At 41.7% G+C, this 11389-nt stretch overlaps 1 protein-coding gene across 2 annotated transcripts; it reads left to right on the top strand.

The window, feature by feature from the left end:
• The first annotated feature begins 1871 nt into the window (after positions 1-1871).
• On the top strand, positions 1872-11089 carry VGLL2 (vestigial like family member 2). 2 transcript variants are annotated; one of them, XM_074265416.1, is made up of 4 exons: positions 1872-2224; positions 5261-5567; positions 8341-8886; positions 9954-11089. In XM_074265416.1, the coding sequence occupies exons 1-4, from the start codon at positions 2108-2110 to the stop codon at positions 9992-9994; spliced, it is 1011 nt and encodes a 336-aa protein (XP_074121517.1). In that variant the 5' UTR covers positions 1872-2107; the 3' UTR covers positions 9995-11089. The 2 variants fall into 2 exon arrangements, with proteins under 2 accessions (XP_074121517.1, XP_074121516.1); XM_074265415.1 differs by having other exon boundaries at positions 2024-2224; positions 9803-10552.
• Positions 11090-11389: the final 300 nt, after the last annotated feature.

Below are 11389 nucleotides of genomic sequence, written 5' to 3'. Positions count from 1 at the left end.
ACTCCCAATACCAGAAACCTTTTTTTGCTACCTGGAAGAGAAATAAATATAAACAAAGGCAATCTCTTCTCCTCTCCCTCCATTTCCTCCCCTCCCCCCCAGATTCCTATTCCTCAATATAGTCAAGGAAGAAATAGTTTTGCTCACAGTAATTTCCCCCTGACTGGAAGAAAAGGTTCCCAATGCAGTTATCTTTCCACTTGTTTGAGCAGAAAGTCTGAGGACTGTTTTTTCTTATCCCTTCTAGTTTTCTTGAGGGAACAGAGCCTATTAGATAGGCTTAAATTAAGTGAATATTAAGTGTAAGCACTTAATAAATACTTGCTGACTAGATTTCAAGGAAAACAGCAAACAAAGCAATTGCCATGTTTAATCTATTCAGATTGTAAAATTACAACCACTTGGTTGGAAATATCTGAATAATTGAAGCACCTTTATTTTGTGGTTATGTCAGTTGCTTAGTTCTGCACCTTTGGCCTATGATCTCAAACTGTGGAGAGTGGAACAGTTACTATTCTGGCTAATGCTCTTATATTTGGGCATCTGCTCTGAAACCTACATGGTTTCTGCCTATCTGGATTCTGCCCGAACTCAATCCCCTAATCACCTACTCCTGTCCCTCTCACCCTTCTACTTTGCTACAATCTTAGATAGGCAGCCTATAATTCAAGTACGAATGAACTTTTTTTTGAAATTGGTCAAAATAAAGGGAAGTTCAGTTTTCAGTGACTTAGAAAGTGATTCACCCTTTGAGACAGAAGGACAAGGGAAGAAAAGATGATATGGCTGAAAAGAGAATCTCATGTAAGAGTCTAGAGTTGTGCATGTCGGAAAGAGGCAGATAAGGTGTTGGGTTTTTTGTTTTTTTTTAAGCCTTTGTTGCTTTGTAAATGCTTTCACAGTTGTCGCGAAATATCATCTGCAACTTCGTTTACTTAAGATACACAGAGAGAAGAAATTGCAGCTGTTCTATCTCCCCCACACTCCCACTCTTGTTGAGAGAGTACAACTCGAAAGCTTCTTTTTTTCCCCACCCAATACCATCTTCCGATCCCCTGAATTCGGTATTTCTGATTAGCCACTGAAGCTACTTCCCAGGAGTCATTCTTTGAACCAAAAGTCATTTTAAAAATTTAAAAGGAAATAAAATTCCTCCTAGATGGAGATAAAATCCCTAACAGAGTGGACCTGGAAAGATGTGTATGGGAAGAATTGGAATAAATAGTTCTCCCGAACTATTAGAAAGCTGCTCAACAATACAAATCGGCACAATGGGGAGCTAGTGAAGCTTGGGATGGAAGAGAGAAAAAGACAAAAAGGAATACGAAGGAGATTATTATTATTTTTTTTTTAATGGGGAAAAATTTGCGATCCACTGCAATTCTGTTGCAGAAACTTGCTTTCTTAAGCATCGGAATGACGAGAGAGTATTATCCAGACACTCCGTCGCCAAGTGTCTTTCTCCAGAACCAATTTCCAGAAGGTCCGGTATTGGTCGAGGATCCCCCTGCTCTATCTCAGGACCTAACTAGGAAGAATACTCTTAGTCTCCCAATTGCTGTCCCCTCTTTCCGATCCGCTGTCTCGAAATCCTCTGCTTTATTTTACCCCCCTTTCCCTGCCTCTTTCCCTTCGGCTTGGGGATTTCGAACCCCAACTGCTTCCCTGCCCCCAGTGCTCCCAGAACCAACGCACCCCAGCCGAGCGGCCCCCAAAAGATGAAGTCAGTGCTCCCTGCAGCCTCCGGAGGACTGCCGGGGTGCCCCTGGGAGTTGTAGAGCGAGCTTACGCCGGAGCCAGGCGTCCCTCCCCATTGGCCCCCAGCTCCCCGCCCACCTTCCATAACTTCCACCTCCTACTTCGGAGCCCCCAGAGTGGCGTCACTGAGCCGTGTTTGGGGTTTAAATTCCCCCTGGTTGAAACTCGGGAGTCGCTCTCCCGAAGCTCAGTTACTGGACTTGTTATTGCAGGTGAGGGAGCGAGCCAAACAAGAGTTAAGAACGTGCTGCTTACACCCCCTCCTCCCCAACCCACCGCCAATGAATAAGGTTCCTAGCGCCAGGCACCGCCCCAGGCAGCATCACTTCGCTTGTCTGGACAGGAATTGATGATCGAAAAAATTAATTTCCCGCTGCGGTTAGCCATGAGCTGTCTGGATGTTATGTACCAAGTCTATGGTCCTCCGCAGCCTTATTTTGCAGCAGCTTATACTCCCTATCATCAGGTAGGTATGCGTCGTCTTGGATCAAAAGGGGTGGAGGCGGGGTGGGCACCGGTGAAACTGGGAAGCAACTCAAGTTAAGGATGAGGCAATCCTGGAGCTGTCAGAGCAAAGTGGCCCGCACTTCAAGGATCCGGTTCCCTCTTCTGCGTGCGGTTCTCTTAACCGCATCTCAAGGCGTCGTAGGCTCTCGTGGACCAGCATAGTCCACACACAACAGAGCAAGACACCAAACTTGGGCTGGCGATGAATGGGATTTCTGACCTTCTGACACGGACGCCATTTATACTCTAGGTTCCATGGCTTTTCTGAGAATTCCAAGGAATCGCACTACTCCTTGCTCCCAAAACAGTGAGCCTGGGTCATCTTTAATCTTGTACTCCGATGTCTGAGCAATTAGCAAACAAACGCTTTCCAGAAGCAGAGGCTGCCAAGTAGGACAACTCTTCTGCTATCATACTAAGCAAAACCTTTTTTGCTTGTTCCTTTGCTTTCTGCTGGAAAGTTTCAATTGGGTTGTTAATCCCCTCTTTGGTTTGGGGTTGTTGGGTTATTTGTTCATTGTCCGTTTAACGGCCACGTGATGATGATGCTATGTTAGACTGAATTTAAGTCTTTTTGATTATTGTCCTTTCTTCTTTTCGAGATCTTATCCTCAGTTGGTATTAAGTTTTCGAATGAAACATACGAGATGATTTTTTTTAAAGGAAAACTTAAATCGCCCGCGAGCCATCACAAAATTGCATTCCCTTTACATTCAAACGAATGCGCTCGTAATTTTGATTTCCCTGAGTATAGATTTGGTTTACATCAAATTTGTAAATTCTATGATGTTATATATTTTGTTTTCGTGTATGGGTTGGATTAGATGGCTGCCGAGGTCCTCTCCAATTCTCAAAATTTGTGGTTTATCGTTCTGCAAGCCCTAAGCAGTGTTTTCACGGAGGGAATTAGTTCTAAATGGCATTGCATAAAATACAAAATTTCATATATATATATATATATATATATATATATATACACACACACACACACACACACACACACACACACACACACACACACACACACATATATATATATATATATGAGCACACACATTAATGGGCGTGTATGGTGTATTTTCCTTGTTTTGCTTAGTTTCCCGCGAAATAAAAAGGAATTAGAACATACCCCCCCTGGCTGAACCTCATTCATAGAAATGGGGGCCATCCTTGCATTTCACAAACTGCTTTTCTTTTTGTCTGGTCCCTTTACCCTTGATTTTGTAGACTTTTTTTTTTTTTTTTTTTTTTTTTGCGGGGTAGAGGTAAGAGGAGAGATAAAAGATCTCTCTTCGTGAAAGGCTGTGCCTGTTGAAAAGGACACTTTCCTCACACCCTTTTCCTCCCTCTGGTCCATGCAACTTAAACATGGACTTTCAAGTCAGGGAACGAAACAATGACATGTAGTGAAGACTCCCAATCTTTAGAAGTACAAAGAAGAATTGGTTTCCTACTGAAGAACATTTAGATCACACACACCCCCTCCCATTTTCAATTTTTTTTTCCCCCATTTGATCAGAAAGCCTTAATTCAGTATAGGAAATGAATCGGTGAATTGGAAACTTGAAATTTTCTTTGCCTTTATTCTATTCTAATTGTATTTTATCCCTCTAATTTCGCAGTATTGTTTCAATCGGACACTGGTTTTAGAAAACAGACCTTTTAAGCCAAGTAAAGAAATGGTATTTAGGAAATGGTAATTTTTGTAAATATAATATGTATTCTTATTAAGGCTTTTGAGATGAGTTTTTGCCAGCCAGGCAGAGAGAAAGCTTGAGGAAAGGTAGGAAATTTGCTATTAGATTTTTTTCAGTTTCTCACGGAATTTGTTTGATTTGGGTGATTTCTTTATTCATTGATTCATTAGAGAACCAGACAAGAGATGCTAGTCCTACTTGCAATATTTCAAACAATGAATTAATTATTTCTTCACAAAAAAATTAGGTCTTAGCGATACAACGGTGTCATCAACCAACTACAAGCTTATAGGGAACAATCAAACGATTTCGATGGTCTCAGGAGAACATAAATTAATCTTGAAAGAAGCCATCTTTCTCCTCCTTTGCAGATTTGACTAAATGAAGATAGAAAGAATTTTAGTATTTCTAAATGCTCAGGAAAACTCCTTTTTTTTTTTTTTTTTTTTTTACGTTGCAAGACATAGAAAGCCCGGATTGTCTTTAATAAGCCGATGACAAGCAACCAAAGTAACCATGAGCTATTTATTGAAATGATCTACTGCCTCGTGGTTGTGATCTTTGTTCTTTATTTTCCACAAATGTGGCTTGCTCATTCCTAATTAAAATTACATACAAACTTTCTGCTACCGATTCTATCTAACGTTCCACAACTTCGTTGAGTTTGTTGGTCTTCTCCGCCCCGAGTTTTGGGGAGCTTTTCTTTATGGTCCCTCCCTAAATGAATACAGGTTATCCAGGCCCCATTTAGATTGACCCTGTAACTTCTACCGGGTCTCCCCAAAAGTGAAGTTTTAGTTTCCATATATTGGTTTTAAAGAGCGGAGATTAATAGATGCATCCATTTGCAAACTTTAGCTAACTCAGAATTTGTCCAAAATGTTTCTTGTGCTTTGGCGGATGGACTGGGGGATGACAATGACAGCGGTAGGAATCCCTTCAGCGCTTAGCCACTGATTTATCATTGTTGGAAAGGTTTCTGTTATCTGTTAGCAATCTGGAAAAGGTGATACTTGGCAATATCTGATCTGGGTGGCTCGTCTCCCCTTCATTGGGAGCAACAAACAAACACACACACACATCATCATCATCATCATCATCATCATCATCATCATCATCATCATCCCTCACAATGGGGATGCCTAAATTGCACATTTTAGGGACCCAAGTTTGGGTGAAGGTACTGGCTGGTTAAAGGGTCCTACGGCCTCATACCAAATTGTCCTCGAAACTAGAGTTGACTTTTTCTTTTTTTCCATTCACTCCACTCCCACCCCTACCCCCATCCCACCTGGCAGAAACTAGCTTTTTACTCGAAAATGCAAGAAGCCCCGGAGAGCAACAGCAACGCCAGCACCAGCAGCGGGAGCTCTTCTTTCTCCAGCAACACTCCGGCCAGTATCAAAGAGGAAGATTGCAGCCCGGAGAAGGAGCGCCCCCCGGAGGCAGAGTACATCAACTCGCGCTGCGTCTTATTTACTTATTTCCAAGGAGATATCAGCTCCGTGGTGGACGAGCATTTCAGCAGGGCCCTGAGCCAGCCCAGTAGCTACTCGCCTGGTTGCGCCAGCAGCAAAACCCCAAGAAGTTCTGGGTCCTGGAGGGGTGAGCAAATGTGGCTTTCTCTGTAGGGAGGTGGGCGGGATAGGAGAAAGTGTTTCCTCGTCCCTTTTTCCATTCAAAAGAGTGGGCCCTACCTTTAAAGGAGAATAAATTCTCAAAAATTCTACCTTATAGAGGACAGGGATGGAAGTGGAAAGAAGGAAAGAGGAGAATGAATGGGAGAAAGAAAGACAATATTCATTTAACAAATATTTAAATGGTATTATATCAAAAGTTTTGTGGAGGAAGGTTAACTAGAAATTAATGAAAAGGCATTTATTAAAGAGCTCACTGTGTGTCAACCATTATGGGGGGAGGGAAGCGCTGAAGATATAAAGACAAACAAAAAAAAATTAGCCCATGCTCTCGAAATCCTAAAAAGACGAATAAAACATAATAATTGATCTCAATGAACTTACTCAATGGGAAAAGAAAGAACTATTTTAGAAAACTGAGTTTAACAGGTATATGGATCAGAGAGATACAGAGTTCAATTGGGAGCACCTCTTTTTATTTTTTTTTCACAAGCTGTCCAATAGATCCCACTTCATAATTATTCTCCTTCAAATCCCAGAACTTAAGGTTTAGTTACCACACATTATTCTCAGCTTGCGGTACGTCAGATGAGTGCAAATTTCAGATTCCCAAGCTTTCCTCATTTCCACTATCTTATAGGGGTACTACTACTCCTGTTACAGGATCACCGCATCCCCTCTCCTCTCAGAATCCCTGGTAGACAAGCTGATTTTATTTGGCAGGCTAATTTGCAATTAATTAGTGATGGGAAAAGTAAGGCTGAGAAGCTCTCTTGATAAATTAAGAATTTACAATGTGAACAAATTCTGGAATGATAAATTTAGACTGTTAAGAAAGAATGGAAGGGGTTCCCCCCCCCCACTATCCCAGGCTTCTTTTCTTCTTAAGAAAGGAAATTGTGATTTCCACACATCGTTCCACAAATTAGGGAGAGTAGAATGGACCTGTGTGATTTCTTGGATGGGGTTTCCAAATGAAGAAACATCCTCTTGTCAAAGCAGATAAGCATATCACTCTTGTTAGGGCAGTCATTAATTAAGGGTGGATCTGAGATGGGACTTGAAACCGAGTTTTCCCAATTCTGAGGTCAGATCTACCTACAGTATACCACATCTGCCTTTGCTCAAATAATATTAATGTTAATAAACTGCACTATCCAATTGGTCCGACCCTAAGTATTCGAAATTATTTTAATTTTCCACTGGCCTAAACATAAAATCTGCCAGTGTTTATGATGCCATGCTAAAAGAGGGACGGAGTGCTTGGGATTTCTCTTCCGGCACTTAATTAATTAACATTATGACTCTGGGCAAATTTCTCTTGCTATTTCATTTCCTTATCTGTAGCATTGGTTTAATGATAATAGAAATCACTTCAAGAGGCATAATGTAAATGAGAGCTAGTATTACTAGCGGATTTTAGTTATAGTCTGAGAAATTGGATGGTAATAATGAAAACTTGGAAAATGCCGTCACCTACAAATGTCTAAGGAGACAGCTCTTTTCCTTCTTTTTTCTCTCGGGGTGGAGGTGGGGGGGGAATCTGAAAACTGTTCTTCTTTCAGTGCTGTGGGGGTTACTTCAAAGGCAGTATTTGAAACCCAGTTATTTTTTAAAAGGGAAGAGAAGCACCAAAAACTTCCCAGATACTTAAGAAGAAGTCTCTGCATTTTGCTTATGAATCACCCGGTAACTTCCTCTCTGAGCTAAAGCGGCTAAGCTAGAAGTGAGCGGGGCGAAGAAGGAAAGGAGAGGAACTTAGCGCAATTGGCTAACTGATAGATCTGGCCCGTGAATACAGATCCTTAACTTTATGGGAAGCGTTTATAGTGAGGATGCCTGGGGGCAATTATGTCAGCTATCCTAGGACTCAGCAGAAGTGGAGAGTGCAGAAACCCATTGTAATCCTTCTTTCCTCCTCCCCCCGCCATGGTTTAGGGCAGCCTGGTGGGAAATTCTAGTTTCTCAAAGTTGGGAAGACTTCCTCTTTGTTCACTGCCATCCAACTTTGCAGGGAATATTCCCAGAGCATCGAGTCAGTAGGACCCCTCCCTCTTTTCTTTCCCTCTCTCCTCCCCCACTTCCTGTCTGCATTTGAAACACCTACAATCCAGAGGTGTTTCCAAGAAAATAAGTCAATGACTTTCTTGACTTTCTTCTTCAGTGACAGAATCCATGCAATAGGATGTATACGGCGCATAAGGGGGAATGTCCCCTTTGAGAAAAGTTTACTATGACTTTCAGAAGAAACTGACTCTCCTGGGGAGAAAAAATGGAATTTAGAAGTGAAGGGGAGTTTAAAAGTGAAGTCCACGCCTGTGTTCCAGTTAAGGAAACTAAGTCCTCAGAGAAACATATCTTCGTTCTACTTTTTTCCCACCTCTGTCCCAGACAGCTCTGCTGTTTGGTTTCAAAACTGGGCATAGGCTAGGGGAGGATGGCTTAGTGGTATACCAGGAAAGTTTCCAATTGTTTAGTTTTGGGGTTTTGGAGAAGTCTCTAGCCTAATGGGGAAACAATTCCCAATTAAAACATTTTGAGGAGTAGAGGAATTTTAGAATTGAAAGGAACCTTAGAAATGGTTCGAACCCATTATTTTCCAGATGAGATGCTGAGCACAGATAGGTAAAGTGTCATTTCCATAGTGATGATGATGATGATGATGAATGATAATGGTCTCACGAGGTGATTACTGTCTTTATTTTCTTTGTCCTTTTTCCTGTCCCATGTCTTTCCTGTAGATGGTTCCTTCCCGATGAATCAGCGCAGTTTCCCCCCTTCTTTCTGGAACAGCACGTACCAGCCAGCAGTTTCAGCTTCCTCACTGAGCAGTCCATTGGCTTCAGCCCACAGCGACCTCCCCTTTGCTGCAACAGACCCCTACTCCCCAGCCTCTCTGCACAGCCACCTTCACCAAGGGGCTGCCGAACCCTGGCACCATGCTCACCATCATCATCATCACCATCATCACCACCCGCATCCGCACCCTCACCATCCTTACTCCCTGGGCGGGCCAATCGGGGCCCAGGGCACCACCTTCCCCCGGCCTGCCTCCATGCATGAAGTCTATGGCCCCCACTTCGACCCTCGCTACAGCTCACTGCTGATGCCCCCGGCCTCAGTCAGACAGCACCGCCTCACGCCAGCCTCAGTACCCACACCAGTCAGCCCCCCCTGCGAACTGGGCAAAAGCGAGTCAGCTGGCTCAGCATGGACCACACCAGCGGGGCCCTTTCCTAGCCCCTCAGGAGATATGGGACAGAGTCTGGGCCTCAATGTAGACTCAGGTAAAATGCGGGAAGAAGGGGAAGAAGGGGATGAGGGCTCTTTTCCTATATATTTGTCTTTTCCCAGAGCCACCTGAGTGACCCCTGGTCAGGCTTGCTCTCAGATTCCATTGTATGAGGAATGCAAATTTTCTGATTCAAAATAGTTTAGTTCCCTTACCAGCCGAAATACTTCCAGTCCAGGATGTGAATAGGTCCCTACCCTACTTTGATATGATCCTTATTTTAATTGGAGAATTCTATAAGATTACAGCTTGAAAAAAAAAAAAAAAAAAACTTAAGAGGTTATCCAATCCAACCCCTTCATACTGCAGATGAAAAAAAAAAAAAAAAAAAACCGGAGGCTATGGTTGAATGACTTGCTTAAGATGATAAATTTAGTAAGTTGCAGTACTGAGACTGGATTCTAGGACTCCTGACTCTGAGTGTAGTGCTTTTTCTACTATGCCATGTATATCTGGGTTATTTTGCTTTCCCTCCCCTTCTCCATGACTTGTGCAATTTGGGAGTGGAAGATTGCAATGAAATCTATTATTTGCAACTCTACAAAAAAGAATCGTAGCAATAGTATTGCCAGACAAAGAAACAAAGATCAACCAGATCTTTTAAGAAAATAGTGACAAATGTATTTTTGGTTAATGAAAATTTATAAATGCATTATTAACACAATAAACTCAGTCACTGATTTTAACCTACTCTACTTACTCCACCTAACCCCCACCCAGAGGTCTAGATTTGAAATTTCTCTATAGTTTTTAATTTAATTTAATTTTTTTACTTTTATTCAACCTTTAGCTCAGTTCTTTGAGTCTCACAAGTAAAGCAGTGGTGTTTGTCTTTCTCTGTCCTTACATATCTTGTGCCTTTCTTCCCCCCTTTTCTCTTTTTTTTTGTTTTGTTTTCTCTCTGTTCTCAGGTTTGCAGCCTCAGGACAAAAGCAAGGATCTATACTGGTTTTAGACTGCCCTCCACCTTCTCCTTCCTTATAGGTTTCTGCCTAGTACAATTGGTGACTTTCAGAGCTGAAATCCAGTTGGTTTGTAACAGCTTCTGATCTTGGTTTGCAGCTCGCCGATATTCCTTCTGTGGTGGATCCCTCCTGAGCTGAGATGATCTGATGACCGAAAAGGTCCTGAGTTTTCCCTTTCCTTTCCCTTCAGACCAGTCCACCAGGCACAACATCCATGCCCTTCACTTCAGGAATAAGAACAGAGGGAAAGGCAAAGACATCAGACTACTTGGTATATCAGGAAAAAAAAATACAGGCAAACATACCCTTAAAGACTTTGTTTAAAAAAATTCCTTTGTTCAAAGAACATGTCCAAAGACCCTCAACTTGACTTAACAATTTTTTGGCTGATTCACTAGAAATATCTGTGGTCAGATTTGGCACTTGGGTGAACATTTTATGTGGTGATATGAAATCACAGGAGGTGGAAAATAGACTTTTGTGGTGTGAACTATTTTCTGTTCATGTGGATTCTTTCGTGTAGTGTGAGGATAAACTACAGACTTCAAATACTTGGATTTTAAAACGGATTTGTATTCTGCATTGAAGAAGCAAAAAGAAAGTTGTCACTCCCTGCTACACCTTCATTCCTGCCAGAAATCTACTTCCCACTCCTCGGTCTCCATCCCCAACAACAACAACAAAAACAAACAAAAACTCCCCAAAACACAGACTCTTTCTTTGAGACTATGAACACAGGCAACATGGCTCATCCTGACTATGAATGGCAAGTGGTTTATCTGGGGCCACCTGCCCTCAGCTTACTAAAATGCAGCTGTTGTAGAGACAACTGTTCAAACTCCAGAAATACAACAACCGAGGTGGCACTGCACAGCGATTGGCACAACAATTGTATTGGATATATCTATTTTTTTTTTACAAGGAACATTTTATGAAACATGAAACTCTTCTCCTCTTTTCTGCCTCTTGTGTCACAAATTTGCCCCCAAGGGAAAACATCCCAAAACACCAAACCTTGACAAAATTTATGGTGAACAACTGGGAAGCACCACAAGAAAGGGAAATTTCCAGGGAGTGTATCACGGACAATTAATTTCAGCTTCTTCCAATACTTCTTTGTATTAGCTGTGTTTTTTCTCTTTCTGTCACTTTAGATATTTCAGGGGGTGAGGTGACAAAACAGGAGTGAGGATAGTAAGGAGGATGAAACATACATTAAAGATATGTTTATTATATAGTCATTGTGTTGCTTCATAAGAGAAATACACTTCCCATCATTGTGTCTGGTAGAATAAAAATGCCCAATCTATTTGTAGTTAAAGATTTAATTTATAGAAAAATATTTTATGCTGATAATTTTATTTTGTACTGTACATTTTATTAACAATGCTCATTTAGACATTCTGTAAGTGTTATCTCATTGCCACTTTACAACAGTTCTGAGAAGTAGATCAGTAGGGTATCCTTTCCCTCATTTTACAAATGAAGTAATTGAGGCTTGGAAAGGATAAGTGACTTTACCACTGTCATTCA

This window comes from Sminthopsis crassicaudata, chromosome 4, assembly GCF_048593235.1.
Source record: "Sminthopsis crassicaudata isolate SCR6 chromosome 4, ASM4859323v1, whole genome shotgun sequence".
In the NCBI taxonomy this organism is placed as follows: Eukaryota; Metazoa; Chordata; class Mammalia; order Dasyuromorphia; family Dasyuridae; genus Sminthopsis; species Sminthopsis crassicaudata.
Note: the sequence above shows the minus strand (reverse complement) of the source record. Positions and strands in the feature narration are given on the sequence as shown.